This window comes from Numida meleagris, chromosome 2 (assembly GCF_002078875.1).
Source record: "Numida meleagris isolate 19003 breed g44 Domestic line chromosome 2, NumMel1.0, whole genome shotgun sequence".
Classification (NCBI taxonomy): Eukaryota; Metazoa; Chordata; class Aves; order Galliformes; family Numididae; genus Numida; species Numida meleagris.
Window position 1 is genome coordinate 2368242 of NC_034410.1, and position 25508 is coordinate 2393749.

Sequence of the window (25508 nt, forward strand, 5' to 3'; positions counted from 1 at the left end):
CCACCTCCCTCACAGCAGCGCAGCCCGCAGAGACGCTCTGCGCATGCGCCCGCCGCCCGCTTCTATTGGCCGAGCCCAGCGCCGCTGCGCACCACTTCACCCGCTCCCCCCGACCCCTCCCCCCCGGCGCTGAGGTTCCGGCGAGCGGCTGAGGGGATCCGTTTCTCCCTCCGCCTCTCGCCCCGCGGGGGCCAGGGGTGAGTATCCGTCTCTCGGTGTCCGTTCCGCTCCCTCCGCTCCCATCTGCCGCTTGGACGGGCCGTGAGCCCAACGGGGGACGAAGTGTGCGTCGTCCTAAGGCGTCCGGGTACTTTGGGGTGGGGGGTGGAGTGCCAAATGGCGGCGCCGTCCGTCCGCTCGCTCTGTGCTGGCCTCAGCGCCTCCTCTTTTCTGAAGGCTTTCCCCGCACTGTGAGCCTGCTCCCTCTGTGCTCAGCCACCTTTCTTGTTTATTAAACCTTTGTAGGTTGTTTCTGTGTGTATGTGTGCGTGTGTTTCGGTCGGTGTTTTGTCGTATTTTACCTCTAGAAGGTGCCCACCCCGTGAAGGCTTTGAGGAGAGTGGGCGCTCCCAGGGCTGTGTCCTCTCCTCACAAAGCAGCCCCAGCACAATCAGTTATTTCCTCAAGCCCTCTCTATATGTGTGTGTGTGTGTTCCCAGCACTTCATCAAGAAGAGAGTTCCCTCTGATATCAGTATTTCTGCTGTTTTAGGTGACGGGGAACAGCAGCATCTCCACAGCGTGATACCTGACTTTGTTACGTTAAACGTTACAAAGCATGGAAGATCCTATTTATCCCAGCATGGTGGATCCTATTTATCCCAGCATGGTGCACAGCTTCCTCCTTTGCCTCTGAACATTCATATTTTCCCATGAGCTGACACAGACTGAGAGAATTGAGGCATGTTTTAAAGCAAAGTTTTTCTACTCTGGCCCAAGCTGCCTCGGAGGTGCATCTCGCCTGCATGGACAGGGCAACATTTGCCTGTTCCACCGCCTTTTTTCGTGACTACAGCAGTTCGGCTCAGGGCACGTTCCCCACGGGACACGTTGACTTCATCGATAAAATTGAATCATTCACCTATTCGGACTTTTTTCGGGATTATTTGATTCCCAACCAGCCCTGTGTTTTCTCAGAAAAGTTCACTGATGGCTGGGGCAGCAGGAGGAATTGGGTAACTTGGGGTGGGAAGCCTGATTTTGATCATCTGCTGCATGAGTTTGGTAAGTCATGGCATTTCTAATACCTCACTGAAACGTACGCTAAATGAAACCAAATTTTGTTTTGTTCGTTTAAGAATTGAACCATTCGGCAGGACAAAGTGATTCTACAACCTTTGTTTCAAAGTTAATGCATCCATTTTCTATACTTTTTGTTTCACTCACGTTCAAACCTTGAATTTATATCCTTAACGAAATAAAATAAAAGGTGTTATTAATTTCTAGAATCATAGAGTCATTTAAGTTGGAAGGGACCTACAAAGGTCATCAAGTCCAACTCCCCTGCAATGAACAGGGGCATCTACAGTTTGATCAGGGTGCTCAGATCCCTGTCCATAACCATACCAATTTGTCTACCTGCCTGACTTAAACTGCAGGAGCAGCCCAACGCTTACTGAATGGACAAAGGAAAGCATGTTCTATTTACAGTGAAAAATCTCAGAACAAGTTATTAGTCTGTAAGTTACCGATATATTTAATATATATCAATTCCAAATTCATAATGCAGTTTATTAAGAAGAAACTGAAGGTCACATTAAGTAAATATCTTGTGGTCTGAATCATGTTTGCCTAGAACTGTGGTGTCAGGAGTGAGTGCAGTGCAAGCAATTGTTGTTTTATGTATTTGGGCTGTACTTAGCATGACAGTGCCTAGGCCTCAGAGGTCGCTACAGTGGATAAGGTTAAAGGAGTTCAGTTTCAGAACCACAGAATCATTAAACTTGGAAAAGACCTCTTAAGATTGTCTAGTCCAACCATCTACCAACCACCAGTATTGCTCATTAAGCCATGTCCCAAGTCAGTTATTCTGTTCATGAGTTTTTCTATTCCCACTTGAGTTCAAAGAGTTTGTATTTCAGGAGAGGCTATAGTACCTGTTGCCAACTGTGATGTCAAGGAGTACAACTCTAACCCTAAAGAGCAGCTCCCTTTCAAGGAGTACATAAGTTACTGGAAAGAATACATTAAAAATGGCTACCGTTCATCTCGAGGGTGCCTTTACCTAAAGGACTGGCACCTGAGCAGGTAAGAGAGCACTCTGAAAAACCCTGCATGCCACACACAACAGAGCTGCTGTGGAGCCTTAACACTTGTCTTTTTACTGCTCAAGTGTTCAAATGCTGACAGTGATTTTTGCCAGCACCTGGCCACTGAAATGTCAGTCCTGTATTGTGCTGTTCTTGGGATAGTATGTACAGTGAGAGTCTTAAAGAGATCACTGTTTCCTGAAGAAGTTCGCATTCTTGAGCACTTGCCTTTCCATTTGTCTTTTAAATGAGTGTAAGCCCTGCAGGAACCCTGTCCCTCTACACTTGTCTTTTGTTGGACTGCTACTTCTTAAAAAGAAGGGTGACATTTGTAATTGTGCATAATTCAGTGAGCATTCTCTCCTTTTTTTTTTTTTTTCTTGTTCAAGCTATAATCCTTTAAAATGCATTTTCTTTTCTGCTAACCTTCCCAGTCATTTAAGTCTCTTCAGCCTGTGCAGGCTTTCCTTTTACCCCAGCCTGCTGCCTGTGAGGTGCTCATTGTCCATGCCTGGCTAGGACTTTTACACCTTTTCAACTAAAACTCTTCCTCCTTAAATGTGTCCTGCTTCTAATCCATCTTCTTTGTTTTCAGTTCTAGTTTTCACTTTTGAATGTGCCAGTGACTTATAATAGAGGAAATTAGTCAGTGTCCACCTCCCCTTTTCTGTTGGCTTACACAGACGCTAGAGCTGTGGCTCTCCTAACCCTTATATCCTCAGTCTGTCATCTAGTTTGTCAACTGGTCTTGCAGCCATCTCATCTAAAGAGAATGTGTTTATTAGGTCTGTCTTTGCCATAATTAGAATTCTCCTAACTAGTTAACCTTCACAGCTTTCCTGGGAGGTGGAAAAGCACTATTGCATGCATTTTAAATGGAACTCGGAGTTGTAAATGATATAAAGGAGAAGGAAACAAAGTATTAATGGCCTGCTAGAGACCTAATAGGTCTCTGCTTCTAGATTTGGGGAATTTGGGTAGAAGGAACAGTGCTGCATTTTTCTGAGCCCTATGTCCAATACGTTATCTTTTTAAGAGCTTTCCCAGAGCAAGATGTTTATACAACCCCTGTGTATTTCTCATCTGACTGGCTGAACGAATACTGGGATGCTATAGCTGTGGATGATTACCGGTTTGTCTACATGGGACCTAAAGGTTCATGGTAAGACAGCTTGGTTTCTGTCATCTCTGTATACTCTTCTTTTTTTTTTTTTAAGATTAATATTACAGGGGATTATCGTGCTGTATTTCAGGATATCATTATGCTGCAGAGGAAATGGAGCCGTACTGTGTAGTGCTGTACCTGAACCCAGCAGTCTTGTTTCTCAAGCAGCTGATTAGTTTCTGGATTTGATCTGTCTTTATTCGCTCAGCTCAGGTGCTTTAGCAATGCAGAAAGCCCTGAACAGTTTCCCCAGGATCTGTAAAATTATCAGCTGCCTTATGAAATGTTCTAGAGAAGAAAAGCCTTGGGGAATCCTCAGCCTCTTGTGATTTGCAGAGCCAACAGAAGCCTTGGAGGGGCGCTAATGAGTCGGTCAGGTATTTTGCAGGTGAAAGATGAAGTTAAGCTTTGGTGGTACCATCAATATTCCCAGCAGTTCACATCACAGAATCTGCTACTGTTGAAAAACTTCTGTGACAGATTCAAAATTAACTGATGGAGAACCACAGAGGATATAAAACACTGCAATACTGTAGTACATAGATACAGTGGTCTCTTAATGATTGAAACAGTCAAGTGTAAGTTAAGAAGACAGTTTGGGATCAGGTTTCTACAGTAAAGGTTGACTTCTGCACATGTGATTCTTGCAGACATGAATTCATTGTGAAGATTTTAGGCACTGACTTTACTTAAACCTCTGATTTGCCCCACAGGACTCCATTCCATGCTGATGTCTTCCGTTCCTATAGCTGGTCAGCTAATATATGTGGGAGAAAAAAATGGCTACTCTACCCCCCAGGACAGGAGGATTACCTGAAAGACTGTCATGGCAACTTGCCCTTCGATGTGACTGCACCTGGTCTTCAGGACAGGAGTGTTTACCCTCGCTACAACCAAAGCCAACCCCCTGTGGAAATTGTGCAGGAAGCAGGGGAGATAGTTTTCATCCCCAGTGGATGGCATCATCAAGTTTACAACCTGGTAAGATAACTGATACCAACATTTTTGTAACACGGAGAGAGAATCAGGCTTGAATCAGAACAAACTTTTAATTGGCACAGCATTTTCTGGATGCTAAAAGTCTGGGCTATGAAAAAATTTAGAGAGATTCATGGAAGAAAAGTCTTTCAGTGCTCAAGATGATGGCAAATAGCAACCTTAAACTCAGAGGCTCTGGGGGTCACTGACTGCCAGAAAACAGGAAAGTATGGAAATGGAAGATGCTGTCTGCATCTTATATGCTTCCTTACTAGCTGCTACTAGTCACTGAGAAAGAGGATACTATTAATATAAATCTTGGTTTCTAACTGTAAATTGCAGATGACTATTGGAAAATGCTGACACATTTGTCTTCATGATTATAAACCAAAAATAACAACCTTGTTCCCTACCTCCCCTGCCCCGCCAACCCACACATCTTTGCCTCCACGAAAGGCTTGCTCAGACAGAAGAGCTAGAGACATGTTCCACTACAAAGATTGAAACATGATTTGATTTTTTTCAGGGATGCTAGAAAGTGACAGCCTTTCAGCACAGCGGTGGTACTGGTGCCAAAGAAGCATTCCCCTTGTTGAAGGACGTGATTTTATGTTTTGCAGCAGTGATGTTACAGCTGTTCTCTTGCATTTTCCTAATAACTCTTTTAAACTATTCCCTCAGGAGGATACCATTTCTATTAACCACAACTGGGTGAATGGCTGCAACGTAGCTATAATGTGGTGCTTCCTGCAGGATGAATTAGCAGCTGTACAGAGAGAAATCAATGAATGGAAGGACCCTATGGATGATTGGCACCTACAGTGTCAGGTATGGCAAATATTGCTGACTGCCTGACTCTTCATTAGAGGGTCAGATATTTCAGGGGTGCATTGTAACACCTTATTAGAGCTCTGAGACACACAATCTTTAACCTCATACCTGTAATTAGTATATGATTCCTAAGCAAATAGGAACTGGTGACAACTTCACTCCTCAGGAAATGAAATAATACTTTGGTATGATAGGGAGAGGCTTCTGTCAGTGCATATTTGCTATGTCAAGGAGATTATGATGTCTGAAAACTAATGCTTCAGTGGCTCTTCTTCAGCTATCAAGGTTAGCAATAATGTTGGGATCAATCAATGCAGTAGTTATTGTCCCTTTTTAAAAATATAAGTGCTTTTCCATTTAAAGAACAGAAATTAGAAGACTCTTACACAGGAGAACAGGTTTCAATATCATTCGTGATGGAAGAGCGAATCTGAAACAAGCAAAATTAAGGTGAAAGTGGCAGCCAACTTCTGTGTCTGCAAAAATGATGCTTTCAGAAGGCATAATTAACGAGCAGTGTTGTATCTGGTATGCTTCCAAAATCTTAAGTGTGAAGCAAAGTTTATTTCTAGAGGCTGTTACTGCTGCTAGATTGATACCTTCCAAAAATAGTTTATAAAAACACAGCTATTTAGTAGCTCATAGGAACAGTGTGTTGTTTTTGGGGCTAGTGAAATTTCAAATCAGGTAAGGAATTTCAGTGCTATTAAGGAACTACAACAAATAATGAGCTATTAAACATGGTTACTTACAATTCTGGGTAGTTACTAGCTTGATAAAATCAGTCTCTGTAATTCTTACTGTACATGAAAGAGTTGCTTCCATTTCAGTACTGTTTTTTCCCCTAGTTGATCATGAAATCTTGCACCGGTATAGACTACAAGGAGTTCTACAATTTCCTCAAAGTTATTGCAGAGAACAGGATTTCTATCTTGGAAAACGGCCTCGATGATGAAGCTTCAGCAAAGAACACTCCAAAAGCTGCCATTTCCACTTTAGGTATGCTCCATGCAGTGTTTGATTTAAAGAGGACTGTGAAGGTGTTAACATCTTTGAGTGCAAATGAAGATTTCAAGAAGCTAGACCTGACGTCGCTTTCTCCACCTCCGGAGGCATTGCTCCACCACTTGAAAGCAGCAATAGATACAGCACTACTCTAACTTCCTGTCTGTTCTGTTACTTGTAAAATGAACCTTTTGTAAAATGGGTGTTTGCAGAAGAATGACTCCTCCCTGTTTAACAGCTGTTGCAATTCAAGTACAAAGAGCCTTCTTATAGAGTGGGGAGAGAGTGTATTCCTAAGAAGACTGAGTAGTTTTTAAATTTACAGCATTTGAGTATCTGGAATAATTAGGAAAAAAACTCTTAAGTAACGGGGGGAAAAAAAAAGCATTGTACTCTGATAAATGAAGGCCTGCTGTTGAGTATGAATTCAGGGAAAGAGGCACAGAAATTCTCTGAGGAACAAGCTTACATCTGGCAGAGCTAAACACTGGGACTGCAGTGGTCTGCAGCATATTCCTGCTGAAAGCACTGCATGCAGACAGCTAACCTGCACTGCAGGCTCCAGCTAAACTATTGCAGGTCACAGCTAAGTTACTTTAAGACCTGTCTTTCTTCCAGGTGTAGCTCAGACTTTTTATTGCTTCCCCTGAAGCCTAAGCTGTCTCAACAGCTGTAGCTTAGATATGGAAAAGCTGACTACTAGTTTCTTACACCGTGGCATCTCTAAAGCTAAAAGTCTCAGGTATGCTTGGCTTTCATATTGCTCCAGGGCCTGCAGGACTAAATTTAACATAGAAGGAAGATGAAGTCCTGCTAGCAACTCTGTCATTAATAATTTAACGATGTGAACCACACAAGCTCAAAAGAAGCTTGAACGTACTCTCTCATTTCTACACACTACTTCAAGGCACAATATTTTATCAAGCAGAGACTTGATTAATCAGGGAAGCTAGCAAGTAACCTTGTATTATCTCCTTTAAAAAGCCATGCTTTTAACAACAAATAGCACTACTGCATGGTTACAGAGCACAATTTGCTACCTGAATGCTACCCTTGAGCTAAAGAGCATTTCTAGTGAAGTATTCCCTCTTGCTTTTACTGGTTGGCAGAAAAGCCTAGAAGCACAAATGGCTGCACACTGTTACCTTAAGTTGCCCCTTTAGGGCTCACTTGAATTATTGATCAAGACCTTCCTGAATTTTTAAAGAGAGTTGATCAGTAAGAGCAACAACTAAACTTAGTAGGAGTCTTCAGTAGGCTGAAAAAATCTCGTTTTCTAGATAATCCTGTGGAGTTTGTACATGCATGCATTTCGCATGTCCTATTTTGTAGTAAGTAGAAGTTCAGCATTTTGAGTAGGAAATGGTACTTGAAAATAAAATCAATATCCAAAGCATGGAAAAATGCAGTATGGAGAAAACAGGCTTTTTTTTTTTTTTCTTTTAAACAGCTGTGACTACATCTCTGTGATTCAGCCTTCTGGCAGAGTGTTTATTTGGACTGAGAAGTCGCCAGTTTTAGGCAACTGAAATTAAAAAGTTCACAGCTGTCACTTATGTGTGTTTACATTCTCCAAGACAGGCAGCTGGAGCTTCTCTTCCTTGTAAGAATGAGATTTCATAAAGATAAGAAACAGTATTTTAAAGCTGATCATCAGCGTGCTGGTAGGAAAGCATGGTTTTGGTCTCGTGTTCCCCAGTCTCACTGCATGCTATGTAACTGGTATTGGCACCAACCACTGCAAACACATGTGGAATTCACTGCAATTTTATAAAGGTTTTGCTTAGCTGAACATTGCTTTTCATATCATGTCAATGCAAGCCAAGCTTTTACACTTGAGAAACCACTATCTCAGCATACCCAGGATCAGTTCAGACATTCCAGCAAACTATGTCCACACTTGGATGGATGGTATAAATTTGCTGTGATGCAAATTCCAGGCAGCAATTCTCAGGGAAGAGACATCATTTCTGCTGTTAGCTCCTCTTCCATATGAAATACTGATAAGATAGGACAGGATGGTAGTGTGGCTAAGAGGTGTTCAAATGAAGGAAAATGAATCACTACCACTCACTCTCACTTTCTTTTCCCTTGAGCTGTCTCTGCACCACACAATCTTGAGCCCTGAAGACATGTGACAGCTCTCCTTCGTAAGGCCTGGTAAGGCTTAGTGAGATCAGCGTGAGACAATGAGGAAAAAGTTTAATTGCAGCAATTTAGCTTAAAGTTTAAGCTACATTCTCCATATTGATTCTGCAGGGAAAAGGAGCACAAGGGTTGGCTTTATAGGTTCAGTGTCTCTTACATTAAGAAACTAGTTTGCAGTTCAAGTTCTTCCATCCCCATGAATAATCAAGGCTGTAAAAGAGCCACAGATCTTCTAAAGTTAAAAAAAAAAAAATAAAGGAAATTCTCACAAGAATCTGAAGACAGCAACAAGGTTGAAATAAGAAGCATGCAAGCCTGGAATCTCTCAAAAATGAAACAGTTTTATTTAAATACAGTTACTGTAAAACATACATTAGGATACTCTTACACCAATATATTAACTGTTGTAACCAGTGTACTATTTATTAAAGCATAATACTTATGACTAACAGGAAGAAACAGTCTATAGAGTTTTGATTTGTTTTCCTGAAGTCACAGACCTGGACAATTTAAAAAGTCAAACTGTAAAAAAAAAAAAAAAAAGCAGGTTAAAATCTAGTTCAAGAGAGCCTCAGCTCTAATATACAATTCACACATTAGTATTTTCATCTGAGAGCAACAGTGTACCAAATATCCATTTACCTTTTTTTAAAGGCGGAATAAAAACCAGCCCAGTTCTAATCTGATTTGTGCCCCACTGGTGTCAGTGGGTGTTCTGCCAGCACAGGGCTGTGCACATAGGAAAACCAGTGTTTTTGCAGCTCTGTCAGTGCAGAAGGCCAAATGTTTTTTACGTGTTTTCTCACCAGTATTTGAGATCTCTTTTCCTTTCAGGCACACACAAGCCCCTGCAGAATTAGAAAGCAGCACCAGCATGTTCAAGGTGCATGTGTGATATCCCTGAGATTTAATAGGAGTCTGCGAAGTATAAATTTACATTTAGAAGTATCTTCAAACAGAGAAGTTAGTCAATAGCAGCTTTACGGTGCAATGGAGAGGTACAGAATTTGGCAAAGGGAGGAAGAGAAGTGGAAAGATCTTCCTCTTAGGGATGCAAGAAGAGCCACCTCATTCCAGGAACAGGTTGTTGAGGAGTACAGAAACAGTCTCTCTTGTCCATCTCGCTTTTCAACCATCCAGGAGTCCCATCACAATGACTCTTCAGGCTTCATTTTGACCGCTTTCTACAAAATAATCTCTTCTCCCTTTACGTCCGTTTACCAGTGCAAAGCAAGCACGGCAACTGAGAAAACAGTTAAATGGAGTTTCAAGGGAAAGAGGTGGATTGCTGTTTTCGGGAAAGTGAAATCAACAAGGGCAAAAGAAACCTTGGCCACTTTCCAACACAAGCTGAGGTTGCATAGAAGGCTTTCAGCCCACAGCACTTGCATGTCTGTGCTTTATAATTGTAGCTGGTCTAATAGAAAACCCAGCAAGAGCCCCTCATCCGAAAAATAACCATCCTTCCCTCTTTAAAGGCAGCTGGAGCAGCAGTGACTTGATTGCTTCTTCGTCCAACAGTGTTCGGTCAAGAAAGCGTGGCAGGGAGGAGGCTCCCTGCTGGTCCTGGGGCTCAGGAGGTGCGAGCCACATGGCAGTTCTCTCTTTGGTGGAGTCTCATCCTCTGTATGTGTTCATAGCAAGACTAGGCAAGGAAAAGAGCAACCCATTAAGGATAAGTTTTGGAGCTTTGGAGTCAAGTTTTTGTCTCTTGCGCATAGAGTGAAGCTACAGTACCCCCCAAAGCAAGATAAATGATTAAGACTGCATATTATAAATTAATGGTAAACGTATTCTCTTGACTAGAAGGAAAAAAACCCGTGCTACGCGTGTAAACAACCCTTTAAAATTAAATGAGAGTAGAGAGCATCAGTGTCTCTACCATTCAAGAAGGGCTTCCCTACAGCAGCTTGTAACTGTCACTGTTAAAAACCATTTCCTTACCTCCAGTGCTGTTAACAGAAAGTCGTACAATCCTCCTTGATTGGTGGGGTCCATCAAGTCTCTGATCAGATGGATTTCAGCTCCCAGGTGCTGTATTCTAGAAAAGAGAGAGAAACACCAGAACTAGAACAAATCTCTGGGCACCAGCACTTACAGACATGTGTCTGAAATCTGGTTATGGAGAGGGAGAGACAGGTCTGGAAGTCCATTGCTGATTCCTTGTGCATCACCTTGATCTTCCAAAACCTGAGTCCCTGAAATATCCTTCATGACAGGATCTCAGCAAAGATGCCCAGTCATAAGAAAATTTCAGGTCCTTCATTTTGTGTGCTCAGCCTCTCTTACATAGTATAGTGGGGTTGGTGGTGGTAGGCGGATGGTTGGACTGGATGATCTGGTAAGTCTTTTCCAACCTAGCTAATTCTATGATTCTATGATTCTAACTGTAGCAAAAAAAAAAAAAAAGCTTCTGCATTTCAAGATTCAGCTCCAAGCTTAAACATTTCACCCTCTTTTGGACACCAGTAACATCCAAGAAGTCAGCCAAGGACTTTGACTCAAAGTTGCCAGAATAAAAAAAGGTGCAGTTTCATTCTACTGGATGTAAGCAGGTTCCTGCAGTTCCAGGAAAAGCAGCACAGACACAGCCTCTCTGGCAGAAATGTTACCTTTACAGTAATTTCTAAACGAGAAAAACCTAATTACTAGATGGTCAGTATTCAAGACCTTCCTAGACTCCAAACTGAACCACAGTGCCCCACTGAGAACAGAAAAGTGAAGAGATTTCTCATAGGTTTATAAGGGTAAGTCGTAGTCAACCCTTATCTGTTCACTCCCAAAATACAGCACCCACTAATCCATCAGCATTTCTACAGCTCTTTCAAACCCCTTGAAAAAGAGCTGAATAGGACTAACATCTGCAGGAAGGGCAGTAAGGTAAGCAGAGTGCATTTCTTGCACATTTGCACTGCAGCGGAGGTGATCAGTCTTCTTCCTTATGAAGATCTGTTCTTCCTTCATCTCTCTCTCAACCCAGCGTGCTGATGATTCCTGTGATGGCCTGCACAACTGGCCTTCAAAGACTTCACATTCCTATTTTTTGTATAATAACCTGGGATGCCAGTCAGACTGCATTTCACATGACAGCCCTGAACCATTCTCTTGGACAAGAGATGGACACCCAGAAGTCCCTAACCATATTATATCATGACCAACACTACTAGACCACAGCTGGCAGACTGTAGGACACAAGAACCCAAATACATCTCAGCAGAATGCACATTAAAAGACAACCCCCCCCCCGGTTTTTCATTGAAGTTATTTGGCTTGGAAACGTAGATGCCCTTTCTCTGAGTGGGGCAATGCACAACCATGGGATTGAGAAGTGAAAAGCACCACTTACTTAGCTCGTGATACAACATACATCAGCAGGGGCAAGAGGTCGTCCATGGGGAGCTTGTAGTCTTTCTCCACCACTCGGGACACAGTGCTCTCTATCTCCTCATATGTCTTCTGGAGGATAAACAGCTTTTCCCGAGGATCCACTGTGGTACTATCAGTGCAAAAAGAGCTGTGTCAAAGACGTTTCCACTACACAGATCGAGAGATAAAGCAGTAGCACTTGAACAACAACAAAAAAAAAGACACCAAGCAGACCTTCACACTACGAAAAGAAGTATATTGATCATCTCAAATGGCTGCACCAAAAAAAAAAGTCGACAAGGTGGTACCAGGAGGCATCAACAGGGTCCAGGTGGACCTTGAGTCTTCCCAAGTCATGAATGAGCCCCTAATGCCACCTTTCATTTTACCTGAGTCACTCAAGTAAAACTTCAGGGTGTGGAGTGAATCTCTTTGGGCAGCCCTACCAAGAAAACTGCTCTTGCAAGGGAATAATGCAGGTAACATCTATAAGGTTGCCCACCACATCCTGAAAAGGTATATGCTGACTGTGCTGTTTTCCCCAGTGAAAGCCAAGTCACCATGGCTTTCATGGCAAGGCTCTCACCAGGGCTAGAATACATAGGGATCTGAGAACTTCCATCTGATGTCATTCTCAAGATTTTCCTGTTCCATTTCATCTTCATTCCCACTTGTTACTATTCCCTAGACTGGCCCAAAAGCCAATAAATCAAGCAGAGCTTCTTAAATCAAACTCTGCTTTTCTAACTTTAACATCTTGGAACACCATACTGGCAGGATATCCCGCACATAGCTCCATCCGTGTGCCCAGAGCATGAGGTTCTATCATGACCTGGCAGTCATAGCCAGACCCAATCGGCTAAGCACATTCACATGAGCAAACTCCTTTTCATCAAAGCCAGACTTCATGTCAGAATGTCTCAGCAAAATTAAGTGGAGATATTTCCCAAGGAAGGATTGTGTTTAAACACTTCAAATAACGTACTGACATTCTGGGGGAAAGAGAATTTCTACAGAAGAAAGAAAGAGAGTGAGAAGTTGAAGATGGTGACTTACATCAACTTCTGCAAACACTCTGTGGCAGATAGAAAACACTTGTCTTTGATCAGGGACCGCCTCTGCAAAAGAGACAAAGAGTTGTGCCTCTGTCAGAGCATCTCTCCAAGAGCCAAGTGGAACCGTAGACATTTCAGTGTGTTCCAACTCAGATGAAAAAGCCACCGAGCAGAACACTACAAAGCAATCCTATGCAGAACACATATTCCCATCCAGGGCTATTCACATGCAGTCATTGTAAATCATAACTAAATCCTCACACGTCAGGTCGCTATGATTTCTGAGTGCAGTGCAGGGCCTCTGTGCTTACTTAGGTGAAGCTCCCTCATTGGCTGGCACCAACATGTGGCTCCACACTATCTCAATAACGTGCCAAATTTAGCTTTTAGGGCTACTTCTTACCTGGTTGGTTGTCAAGGTGAGGTCTTTCAGAGGCCAAAGGTGTCTGAAATAAGATTACAGAAATAAAAGGTTTAGAAGGCTCCTGTATCTCAACTCCATCCTCAGTTAGTCTTCACTGTTAATATCTCTCCACTGGAAGTCTTACAGGTGCAATATGTTGCGTTTTCTACTCTAGCCACACGGCTACAGGAAAAAATAATAGCTCAGACTCGTTGACCCGAATGTAGGGTTGATTTTACTTACAGATGGCAGCCTAGGAAAGACTTCAGTGCTAAAGCTAACAATGGATCAAGGAACTAACATATACATTCATTCCTTTTGTGTCATCAGAGTTTGCTCTGGCTGTTAGCTTCCCAGCTGATATCCTGTAGTAAAAAAGGTCACTTACTTCTGTACATCCAGAAACTCTAGCAGCTTGATGTCAGGAAATAGACTTAGGTCCACAATCCCTTGACAGTAGAGGTCATCTTCCCTTTCATGATAGAGCATGTAGAGCATGAAAAGCTCAGGGTAGAAGCAGGGCAAGATCAATGGAAGGACCACACTGTATGCCTTCTGATTGCTACAGCAGAGAAAAGAAAAGCTGAGTCCTATAGTGAAGTCTATAATCTTGATATGACCAAGAGCTATGCAGCTACACAGGAGCCAACATAAGAAACAACTGTTAAGACTGTAAAATCTGCAGAGCACTTTTATTTTGTAAGGAAGAAAGACTAAATTTAATAGATAAAGCCTTTTTCCTGCTGCTTACCATTCCCTCAACCCCTTGAATTCACCCATCCCACACAGGGATGTCTGCAGATTACAGTGAAAAGAAATCCAGACCAAGTTCAGATAGCTAAAAAAAAAAAAAGCCTCTACCCACCCCGAAAAACCCTACACTTGAGTCTCCCACAATTATTCCTAGCTTCCTATTCTAAGAAAGTTGTATCTTCTGCCTTTTCTGCCACGTTTCCTGCACCATGCTCCCTATTTCCAAACCTGCCTTTTTCTCAGTGATGGCATCGAAAAGTCTCCATCCCTGCAACAAGCAAGCTCCTGAGCTAATGCAAAGCATGTGGTAGTTCTGGGGCTGCTGTCTTGCATACATCTGTGCTCCTGCACAGTAGCTGATGTGAGTTATCTTGCAAGGCTGCGTTCCATGCACCGCCAAATCCCCACACCTTTATTCTGCTACAGAACACAATTAGGAGAAGTTGCTCTCCTGCAAATCACTGAAAGCTTTGCACTCTTAGAAAAATGTGAGAAGTAGGCCTGAGTCAAATGCACAAATGCAATCACATTAGCCCTTACTGCATTTTAGAAGACACCTCATAGGTTCAAGCAGCCTAAGGTTAAAAAAAATGCATGGTGTCACATACCTTATCTCTCCATCCACGCATTTCACAGGCAGTTGACCTTTCTGTTCCAGTGCCAGATGGAGCAAACCCCTATAACATAAACAGAACCAAGCTCTATTTCTCTGAAGACATAGTTTGTGCCTGTAGTCACTCTTTTTTTCTTCTACATTGAAACCTGTTTAATAGAGCTTTATAGAATGATTTCTGGCTCCAGGAGCCACCCTCTATTAGCAGACTAAGTATCAAAATTCAAGGTTCATTATCAGCCATTACCAGCAGAAGTTGCCAGAAATGAAGAAGTGCTTTAAAATATAACTTCTGAAGACTAGGGCAATCACTCCAGAAATCCTAATTAGTCTTCATTGAGCACCATCTGTTTATATTCCCATTTAAGAGAGGTGAGGCTTCATGACCTGTCACACCAGCAAGTTCTCTAATCCATCTATGAGCACAAGAATATGATCATATTCTACTCTGAAACAGTAGTTTGGGCTTATCTTGATATTTCCAAGCCAAAACTGCCTAATAACAAAAAAAAGGTCTGAGGAGATGTTGCCTGTTTTTGGCATAGAAGTATCACTGTAGAAACCTTAGCCAGGTGCACAGCAGAGCAAGGAGGTTCTACCTCCCACAATGCACCTGAAAGGTCCTGAGTTATGAACGAAGCTTTCCAAGGTATGCATTGAGCTCAGAAACTCATGAGAAGGTTCACGTAAACCAACACTAAGGTCATCAGCCCTGCTGTACTGTTCATGAACACAGTTTCCCTCTACTACTCCATTTCACAACACAGACACATAACAGAGGAACTGAGTCAAATCCAACTTGTTCCCATCATAGTCCTCTAGGACAAGTAACTCGTGCTGGCAGCCTTCCTCAAGTACTCAAGGCTACACTGATAACAAAAGAGCTTTTATCCAGCCTAGCTGTTTTAAGGCAATATCTTACCCAAGTGTAGTTAGAGGCAGAGCTAAAAAGATATTCAAGCAGCAACAAGGCCCCATTCATACCTTTGATCCTGTCCTCATGTACCCATGGGCACAAGCACATGACTGAACAACCTCTGTTTGGAGTTACTACCCATACCAGCCAAACTTCACTGACGTGCTTACACTGCATGTTCTTAACTCCTGTTGAGTTGAGGCACGTTAAGCTGGAATCATTTTTCACTCAAATATAGATATTGAGTACCACTGCTTGCATGCTTTGTTACACCTCCCTACCCTTGCTTCTTGTCTTGTTCATATTTGTGCTTATCTAAGTGAAGTATATTATGAGTAAGAGCTCATTAAGAAGCCATATCTCAATGATGTTTAATCACATTAAAGCCATACCCCACGGTTTGTGTACTAAGCAATGGATGCAACACACTTCCAAGGTCCATAAGAGCTTAGTTAATGCAAGTGTCTCTTTATCTAACACTGTTTTGAAGCAAGGCTCCCAAAAAACGCAATGTGAAATAAAACCATCCTGACACAAAGGAATTATCCCAATGGTCTACTTCGTATACCCATTGGAAATGTCTCGACTTCTCTACTTACTGGTAAAACTCCCATATTTTCTTTGCATAGTACTTGACTTCCTCTTGTGCCATAGTCAGCAAGTGTCTGTTGGCCCCAATCCCAGAATAAGTTGCCTGAAAAGCTATTGTCAAGGCCTTCAGCAGCTTTCCCAGTGGGTGCAGAGAAGACTTCAATGCCTGATGATAGAGGAAAATTAAGTTTTACAAGTCAGCCTTTACCATCAGTAGAGGAGAATAATGAAAGGCAACCCAGCTTTCCTTTGTCAGCAAAGGAGAACAAACCTGGAGAGACAGATTATAAGTCTGGTCTATTTTAACTGCCAAAACCCCATTCTCCTTCCATTATCAGAAATAAATGTACTTAGCAGAACTCGCTGCTGTGATGATCTTTGCTGTGATATGCAAAAATGGGTAAAGGCTTCAAGGTAAGCCTGGCTGAGTGAAAAACAAGAATTCACAGAAGTGAATTAATCACTTCCAGCAACTGCTTATTTCCTGACACTGTTTGAGAACCAAGAATAAAGCTTTACCACCACTTTCCTGACCTGTACAGCTGCATACAGAATGAATATAGACAAAGCATGGAAGAAAACCCTCTTCTCCACAAACATAGATATTCACACACATTTTAGACAAGATTCTTGAAGTCTCTGACTATATTGGTGCTGCTTTCTGTTAGCACATAGGAGTTGCTATGACTTGTGTTTGTATTTGGTGGACAGACACAAGTCTTTTTAAACCTTACCTTCTCTAAATAGCTCTGTAGTGACCCCTGTTCATGGTGCTGGACAAGCTCCTCAAGAATATCTTCTGTTTTCCAGGAAACATCCTCAGTCCCCCTGAAAATACAGAGGTGAGGAAGGAAAACCATGTAAGCCAAATCCCAATTGGTTTTGCAGGCGGGACACCAAGGGAGCAATAGAACAAAAGGAATTCTACTTTAATCTTTCAAATGAAATTGCCCCACCTACATATAGAAGCTGCAGTTACCTAAATTCATCATCTTCAGCTCCCCTTACAGCCAGCCTGAGTTACAACCTGCACGTGTTCATCTGAGCTTTTTGAGACACCTTCAGAGTAAAGGAGTTCAGCCTGAGTATGCTGAAGATCACAGCTGGGTCTCCCTCAACTAGAAGAGGAGCCAGAAATGACTGGCTCATATGCAGATGCTTACATTTAATCAAAAGAATTCCATTTGAATTTTCACATCTAAGAATCAGCCTCAACAGCACAATATTAAGTTTAGAATTAAAAGTCATCCCCCTCCAAGAAAGGAATGTTTCATGGACAGGAATAGCAGGATAATGCTTGGTTTCATAGCTTCAGTGCAAGTCAGACAAACATAAACCACTGCTCTGCCTACACAAATGGCACCTCCATTTTGATGGTATGCAGCACTTGTACCTTTGGCAGAAGAGGTACTCCTGAGATTTCCGAAGCTCCTTGCTTGTTTGTATGTGGAATCCTGTGAAAGACTCCTCCATTTCTTCTTTGCAGCCAGAATGGATGAACTCCAGGAACTGGTCATAGATTCCCTTCCACCTCTTCTCTACCGGGAACTCCTTGAGGCCCAGCTGACTGCACAACATGACATGGCATTAGGTTTTTTTTTTTTTTGAGGAAGGGTGCAATCATTTCAGACTTCACTTTTTAAATATGGAAAGTTCTCCAGAATCAGATATCAACGCAAGAACTATGGGAGCAGAGAAGATCACTAGTGCCTAGCTGGTGATTCAGACAAAACAACTTCAGTCTGTTATCCTGGCAAATGAGATACTTTGGGCTAAGAGAAAATAATTTGTGGTGCATGGAACATCAGTAATTTGAAACTTTGTTGATTAATTGATCACAGGGTTTCTGCTCCACTCAGGGGTATTTCTAAAGATAGAGAGACTTTGCTACCTCCTTCCTTTGCTACCTTCTTTGCTTTCCTCTCTTTGAAGTATCAACCAGAAATATTCAGATAGGAGCACAGAGGGTCAGAAAAGGAGCAGGCAATATATTTCAGCAACCTAGCTTTGCCTGTATAGCTTCAGACCTGTCAGTGCCTGTGCCAGTGTGTGCACGCATGAACAAATCACTTCCTGAACTCTCTCCAGATTAAGGATGGGAGTATGGGTGGCCGGTGGGAGGACAGGGACTGAACATCTGTTTTCTGTTTCCCACATGACATTAAGATTAATGATAAGTTGTACTCTCCTCTCCTCCTCCTCTCCCTGTATAAACACTAGGTTTCAGACCAGCTTTTTCAGGCAAGGACTGCCTTCATCCCTGCAGGGACTGATCCAGGACTCTTACAGGTGATGTCAAAATACAAGCCACAACCCAAGAAATCAGCTGGTTTTGCTCACGCTTTGGTTATTCTCTCATCCAGCTGCTCGTTCGATGTATTCAGGATACCTTGCGTCTGAAGGCCTTGGCCCGATTTGTTAGTAAAGGTTCCCTCCAGAATAAAGCCATTGGCAAATGACAGCTTTCCCTGCAACAGAGAAATATGGGATTACTGTGCCAAGATCTCATTAGCAAGAGGAAACAAGCTGGACCAAGATCTCAGATTCTCTTTTCCACAGAGCCAGCTCCTGAAACGGTGACTAAGAACAACTTCCAACACTGATGTGTACATTTTTTGCATCCAAAGCAGTAGTATCATTAAGGTAGTGACCATTGGAGTAAACACATCTCTGATACTGAGTGACACACGTAGGACTGTGGAGGGGGAAGACCACCACAATCACAGAGTAAGACTTTTGTATTATACTTGACCACAAGTAGCCAGTATCTTTAAGTTATAACATTTTCTGGCTTGAAAGACACGAAACTGAAATTTCTCCTCTATTTTTCCACTGCTTGTTAAAACCACAAGCAAGTTTGGCCTCACAGATAGAGGGAAACATAAGATAGTCACCAATAAAAGCTTTCAAAACATTTGCTGCTACCAAGAAAAACCTTAAATTCTTCTGGGCCAATACAGGAGAAGACGTGCAATAGCTTGATTCAAACTCAAAAGGATTTAATTAAACCAAATTCAAAGTCAAACAATATTGAAACAAATCTGTCTTCCAAGGCAAACCTGAAATCCTTACTGCTAATAGCAGGAGGCGTTCTATCTCCAAATAATGAGCAGATTTTTCGAAGCTAACCACTCAAACTAAACATTACTTCTGGAGGAAGCTGCATTTAAACACTACCATCAGTCTCCGCAAAATTCGCCCCAGCACCTCTGGCTGAAGATGATTACGACAAACGCTTCCTCCCATAACAAGTCAGTAAATGATGGGGATGATTTGCAGTTGTTACCATCACTCATCAGTTGTTAACGTCAGCTCAGTCTGATCTGACCACACACTTCCCGTCAGACTTGCCATACATTTCTGTAACAAGCTGGAGGACTAGTTTTCCCTGCAATAAGGCATTTAGTGAACACTTGGACTGGATATTTCAGTTAAAGATCAACTGAATAACGTTGAACGCGTCAGTGCAGTGGCCAGATTGTAAAATCAAACTTCCAAGATCCTTCAGCTATGTTAACACCCTGGTTATGTTAGCATAACACTGGTTCTATAATTCCGTTTTGTTCTCCGCATCATTTCCTGCGCTCCCAAACCACTGTAAATGCTAAAACATTTGTCCTAAGAATACAACATCCTAATTGCAACTGTGAAATGCAGCCAGAAGTCTCCAACAAGTTACAACTAAAAAACAAACCCTCAAATTACAAACAATACAATGCCCAAAGCCCCTAGCCCCACAGTGCTCGGAATCTCCCTGCTGCAGGTTCCATTGTGTGAATGAGACAGATAACAGGAGAAACAAAACAAGATATAACAAAATTTAAAAAACACAATAAAGTCTTATTTCCTCTCAGCCTTTCCATAGTTCCTGGCTTTCTATAAAGCTGATGGATTCCTCAAAGTTCATACCCTCTCCCTCCAGAAAATATGCGCTCACCTTTCCAACAAATGTTAGATCTTGCGTGAAGTTTCCTTCGTAGACTGAGTCATCTTCCAAGAGCAGAATCCCAGAACCCTTCATTTAAAAGCAAAAGCCGTGAATTCATGACACTAAAGTTCATGCTTACTACAGTTAATCTAGAAATGGCCACTGGCTCAAACTCATTTATGGGCTGCAGATTCTGAGAACCTTTTTGAAAGCCCAAAAAGTCATTTGCAATGTTAAAGAGAAAAGCAAAGAGGTGGTCTACAGACAGCCCGCTAGGCATCACAGCTTGGAGGAGATGTACTGAGTAGCCAGGTGGTTTTAAATGGCAGTACTACTACAATTATTTCCCTTAGAGAAAGGAATGAAAGGCAGTTTACTGCTCCAAGAGTGGTCACCAAGAATGGTGATATGGATGAACTCATGGTCCTCCAAGTCCTATGACCTTCCGGTGACTCTAGCCAGCTGTGTCATTCTTTGCAAGCACATTAAGAGAAAAGAGGAAGGCAGCTGCCATGTAGGATTAGCTTTGTCCTTTGCTGTGCAGTCAACAGGGCATTAATAAGCTTCTCCTAAGCGCTCATAAAATGACTCGCTCCATTGCCTCCCAGCTCCCACGGTTGCTTACAGTAGCATGCATTTCAGGGAAAGAACACAAAGACGCAGAACAGACACAGGATAATTTACGCCAAAGGGGTAAGATACTTCTCACTGGGGCTTGGCCCAAGGTCTGAGCCCGGAGGTTTATACATACCCACACCAGCCAGAAAATGTGGTCATTTTTTTTTAAAGCAACACTTTTTCCACTGGAATAGGTTTTCTTGATGGAAAGTGCCCTTTTTGGCAAAAACAAAAGGTTTCCAGGGGAAGCTTTTTGGCCCTACCAATTTTCCACTAGGAAAACTGAAGCGATTGCTCCCCACTCGGAAGCCTTGTGAAGTTAAAGGAGCCTTTGGCAGCTGGTAGTCCAAAAGACAGCCTTATTTTGGTTCCCCACAGATGGAACGTTAATGGAAAGCCCTTCCAACAGTTTCCATGCTAAACATTTTGTCCTAATTTGGTGTGAGGGGAGGGGGGTTGTTTGCTTTTTTCAGTAAGTGCGCATTTTTCATGAGAAAAAATGCTTTTATTTCCAAGCCAGCTCTCCCATGCCAGTTCCTCACACCAACATCTAACTTTCAATGAACTAGAAAGACAGCTTAACATAGGTACGCTCACACTGGCAAGGTAAAGACTTAATAATCTCCAAGACAGACACAATATCGTATTTACCAGCACAGCATTTGACATGTGAGTTCTGTTCTATAACTGTGACCTGATGAACAGCTGAAAGGCTAAACCTACAAGTGTCTTTGAATGAGCAAGAAGTGAGAGCCTCACTTTCCATTCCTATCTGTACTTCATGAAGGTGATAAGAAACAGATGACTTTATCTAGGCTTTGTTCTTGAAAAATGCTATTGTAGTAAAATATCAATGCTTAATTTTCCTTGCCTTCTGTTCTCCCTCAGAGATTAATTACAAAGTGAAATCTTACTCTAGTCCTTGATGGAGGAATTCCATGTCACATTACCTAGATAGTCCACTGAAAATGGATACTCACCACCATTTTATCAGCATGAAATGTCCTTTGGTAGCAGACACCTGACTGAGTGACTACAATGCCTTGTCCATGTTTGTGGTCATCAAGCCATGTCCCTATGTATCTCTCCCCTCTGAAAAGCAAGAGAAAAAAAGATAAGCTTTTTCCTTGATTCACTACATTTTAGTCAATTCGATGCATCACGTACAGAGGCTAGGTTTATCCCATACTGCTCCATGAAGCAAAAAAGCCAGACTTACTGCATAAACTCAACTTACATTCCCCAGGAGTTAAAGCTGTACAGCAGAGGTTGAACACATTCCCCCTTCATCCTCAATCTCCCGCCAGAACATGAGGCTTTCCTCATGCCAACAAATAGAGAATACTGTCAGGCACCTAAAATCATCTCTGATCCATACTGCCTTTACCTGTCTTTGTCTTCCCAGACTCCATATCCATTCTTCTTGTCATTTTCCCACTGTCCCGTGTATTTAAATGGATGCTCAGCTGAGAAGTTCTCCAGTATCCCAAATCCTTGACGCACATCGTCTTTGAAGTAGCCTTTGTAGACCATATCATTCCCATACCTGCAGGGAGCAGTACAGACTAAGACAGCATGTATTTGATAGCTACCATAGGAGTAGGAACCCAAGAAAAATGAGTAGACTGGGCTCATCTGCCTGCTAAATATTGCGCATATTTGACTGGTGGCTCTGGAGCTTGTAGTGGTTCACTATTAGGAACAGGCATCACCCAATTCAATCACTCCACAGACAGCTTTCAACATTATCTGAGGACATGCCACTTAGGCCTGCAATTGTGTTGGGAGAGGCTGCTCAGTCCTTGACCTCTTGCCAGCCCAGTCCCAGTGACTACTGATAGATCCAGGGTGGGAGTAGGTCTGATCAAGCAGGAAGCCAGAACTACCTTCCCCTTTCTACACCACCATCCACCCTTTCTCCTGGGATCACCCCTGTGGGAAGAAGAGCTTCTCAGAGCTCTAGCCATGCTGAACAACAGATTTTCTTCACTGCTACAGAAAAGAAAACACTTAAGCTGAGCAGGGCTGTCACCCTTAATGGCCAATGTGCTTTCATGTTTTACACTACACAGCAGCGCAGCACTGTTCAGTTGGCTTTACATTCCCTAGTGTCTTCTACATGTGCTATAAACTGCTTTATTCTTAAATAAGGAGTTTTATGTCCTTGTTTTATGTCCTCTCTGTAATGTTTAGTTCAGACAGTACAGTCAGATGAGAGAGTGCAAATGCTCTGTGCTCCACCACATCTGTCCAGGGCTGATGGCAATGACAGGAACAAATGCCAATGACATTCTCACTTATAAAATACAGAGGACGTTTTCTTGGGTAGTTACAATGGTTTTACCTCATGGAGAAGCATTTACTATTCCAATGTTCAGGAGACTTAGGGCTAATGAAGAAGCCATACTGACCAACTCCAAAGCAAAAGCAAAGAAAGCCAAAACCAAAAGCCGCTCAGGCCTGAGTTATCTTGAGTTTTACACTGCAACTGGGCCTTCCATAACCATGTGGGAACATTTCACCCATTACATACATTGAGTTCCTTTTTCCCCAGAGTCCACATTTGGCTTTTACTTACTCACAGATTCCATAGCCTCTCATCTTGCCCTCATACCAGTGGCACTTGTAGCAGTCATACCGGTCTTCAGATCGGCGAGGGATGAGGCATATTCCAAACCTACACGGTGCATATGGTAGAGGTCAGTGTGGCAGCAAGTTGTACTGGATGAAGTTTAAAAACTAATAACTTGCCAACGAGATTTACATGGCTGGGGCTAGTTTTACCTTTGACATTAATGAAATGTTTTCTTAACCTCAACTCAAAGTACTTGAGACTCTTTTTTTCCCCTTTTAAGAATCTAGTCTATTTGGGAATTCATTTAGAAATAAGACATCTAAAAGTCTTACTTTCAAAAAGTTTTAGGAAAATAATATTTGAATTTAGTAGTACGGTTTCTTTCCCCTTGAAAAAAGGATTTAAGAGAAATTCTAAAAGATACTTAAAAATTACTTTTCAAGTAATTTTTTTTTATATGAACTATTTCATCTAGATTTAGAGATCAAAGGTGATATTCATCCAATCAAATGAAGATATCTCCATCTGAACAGGTCCTCTGTCTATTGCCAGTGTCCAAACTCAGATAAATAAATTGGGCTTTTACAGTGTGTTCCTTTTTCTCTAGGAGGAACTATTCCTCAGCTTGCTTTGATAGCAAGTAAGCAATCAAAATAGTTGGTTTTTGTTTCTTATTTTTAAGGCTTACCCATGCTCCAATCCCTCTTTGAAATCTCCAACATGGTTGCGTCCATCACGCCACTTCAGTGTCCCCCTGCAGTGTGAAGCAAGCATTACACAAGGGTTATCACCAACATCATTCACAGCTGAACAGAAGTTATCAAGGCACAACCTAGAGATTGCTAACATCAAAACATTTCTAGTGAGGACAGAGAGAGGGAAGTCCTTCATGCACCTCAGACTGTACTGAAGGGTTTTAGTACTATAAGGTTTTTATGCCCTAGAATGAGCTGGAAGAATCTTCTTCCAAATTCCCTCGTCTCAAAAACATTTTATAGACTTGCTGGGTCATTCATTTAGGACGACGGACACGATCCTCTTGTAATTAAATTGTAGTATGTGATTAGGCCAGCTGAAGTAACAGCATGGCACATCCCTGTAGACAAGTTAATGACACCATGGCCCAGAAATTCACTCTAACAGACGCTATGAAAACAAAAGAGACAAGCACTGGCCTAAAGGGATCCTATCTTTCCATCTGTTTTGTGCTGGGGTTGTAGAAATGATTACACGAGATAACAATGCAACAATGAGACTAGAACAGTCAGTGCAGTGTGTGCTCAAATTATCGCACAGATAATGCAAAGCTGTGAATGAGTTTCCTCCAGCTCCCTGTCTCCCCCTCCACCCACACCCACTCACTGTTTCAAATCTTGCATCAGCCCAGACACAGCCATCTGCCTACAACCAAAGACGATACAAGATGGTGCAGTACCAAAGCCATGACGCATTGTCTTGACTTTCATCAAGGTTGTTGTTCTAAACACCTACACAAGACAGACTTTTTCGGGTATTAGCACACAGCAAAGTGGTCAGATCAATTTACGTACATTTAGAATACGTCTCCTTTTGGTTTGCTAAGTGACAATGAAAGAAAAGGAGAGCAAACCAGACTGAATGCTAGCTCCAGCCACGGGGATGGTTCAAGCTATTCTCAACAGGACAGTCTCCTTCCTCCACTTCAAGGCATCAGAAGTACTGGGACAGAATGGCAAAGAATGCAGAAATTATTGCTGGAGAGCCTTGATTTGCACAGCCACAGCCTTCTGCTCATGTGCTTTGCCATGTCAGTCTCTCCATCAGAGAAAGACAAGCCATTAAGGCCAGCTTTGATCTTCTGTAACCCTATATTAGTAGCAAGTCCTATAGAGGAGCAATTTCAGCAGTGAGAAGGAAAGACTAGTAACCAGGCCATTTAAAGCCCAGGTATTAAATGGACTTGAAGTCACTCAATTCTGCCACATGTTTCTTGGGATACTTAGTTAAGTTCCTCAATCTGAAGCAACAGAGATATTCCTTCTTCACAACACTTCTCCAACCCTAAGACATTAAGAGGCAAAGGGCAAGGAGAGTGCTTGTCTCTCTGTGTCTGCCCACAGTGGTTTTCTAATCTCCATTGGGAATGCAGGTGCTGGGTAAGGTGGAGATTATGTAAAGGACTGCCTCAGGCATAGCTCTACTCCGAACACCTATTTAATGCTGATTTGAAGCAAGGCAGTAGCTGTTCCAGAAAAGATTCAAGATCAGGCTTTTGATTCCAGAAATCCTGATTATTTTACGGCTCTTTCAAACCAAGTCACTACACTCTTAAGACT

General features: G+C 42.3%; 3 protein-coding genes across 14 annotated transcripts in view; 1 reads left to right on the forward strand and 2 right to left on the reverse strand.

The window, feature by feature from the left end:
• The window catches only part of SNAP47 (synaptosome associated protein 47), a 118718-nt gene extending 118637 nt beyond the window's left edge, over positions 1–81 (reverse strand). The window contains exon 1 of the mRNA XM_021388726.1: positions 5–81. The gene's annotated coding sequence lies outside the window, so the exon portion shown is untranslated. The remainder of the gene's footprint in view (positions 1–4) is intronic.
• JMJD4 (jumonji domain containing 4) lies at positions 75–8663 on the forward strand. Of its 3 annotated transcripts, none has more exons than XM_021388730.1 (7): positions 75–197; positions 712–1223; positions 2081–2246; positions 3285–3410; positions 4127–4394; positions 5073–5219; positions 6071–8646. In XM_021388730.1, exons 2-7 carry the CDS (start codon positions 965–967, stop codon positions 6380–6382), a joined length of 1278 nt encoding a protein of 425 aa, XP_021244405.1. In that variant the 5' UTR covers positions 75–197; positions 712–964; the 3' UTR covers positions 6383–8646. The 3 variants fall into 3 exon arrangements, with proteins under 3 accessions (XP_021244405.1, XP_021244407.1, XP_021244406.1); XM_021388732.1 differs by lacking the exon at positions 75–197 and adding an exon at positions 291–410 and having other exon boundaries at positions 6071–8663; XM_021388731.1 differs by lacking the exon at positions 75–197 and adding an exon at positions 302–461 and having other exon boundaries at positions 6071–8663.
• ALS2CL (ALS2 C-terminal like) overlaps positions 8696–25508 on the reverse strand; it is a 65107-nt gene continuing 48294 nt past the window's right edge. For all 10 annotated transcript variants that reach the window (XM_021388720.1, XM_021388718.1, XM_021388715.1 and 7 more), the window contains exons 11-26: positions 23882–23947; positions 23197–23295; positions 22006–22164; positions 21599–21710; positions 20010–20087; positions 18413–18540; positions 17466–17639; positions 16807–16900; positions 16081–16238; positions 14561–14629; positions 13588–13761; positions 13200–13242; positions 12798–12859; positions 11722–11871; positions 10320–10416; positions 8696–10020 (exon numbers count right to left, since the gene is read on the reverse strand). In XM_021388720.1, the coding sequence (XP_021244395.1) occupies positions 9949–10020; positions 10320–10416; positions 11722–11871; positions 12798–12859; positions 13200–13242; positions 13588–13761; positions 14561–14629; positions 16081–16238; positions 16807–16900; positions 17466–17639; positions 18413–18540; positions 20010–20087; positions 21599–21710; positions 22006–22164; positions 23197–23295; positions 23882–23947 (1735 nt within the window). In that variant the 3' untranslated portion in view covers positions 8696–9948. The remainder of the gene's footprint in view (positions 10021–10319; positions 10417–11721; positions 11872–12797; positions 12860–13199; positions 13243–13587; positions 13762–14560; positions 14630–16080; positions 16239–16806; positions 16901–17465; positions 17640–18412; positions 18541–20009; positions 20088–21598; positions 21711–22005; positions 22165–23196; positions 23296–23881; positions 23948–25508) is intronic.

Bases quoted from the DNA above. Each gene is read 5' to 3' on its own strand.
- JMJD4 (XM_021388730.1), top strand. From the start codon at position 965: ATGGACAGGGCAACATTTGCCTGTTCCACCGCCTTTTTTCGTGACTAC. The intron at 1,224-2,080 runs GTAAGTCATGGC...TTTGTATTTCAG, and splicing joins TCATCTGCTGCATGAGTTTG to GAGAGGCTATAGTACCTGTT. The intron at 5,220-6,070 runs GTATGGCAAATA...TTTTTCCCCTAG, and splicing joins ATTGGCACCTACAGTGTCAG to TTGATCATGAAATCTTGCAC.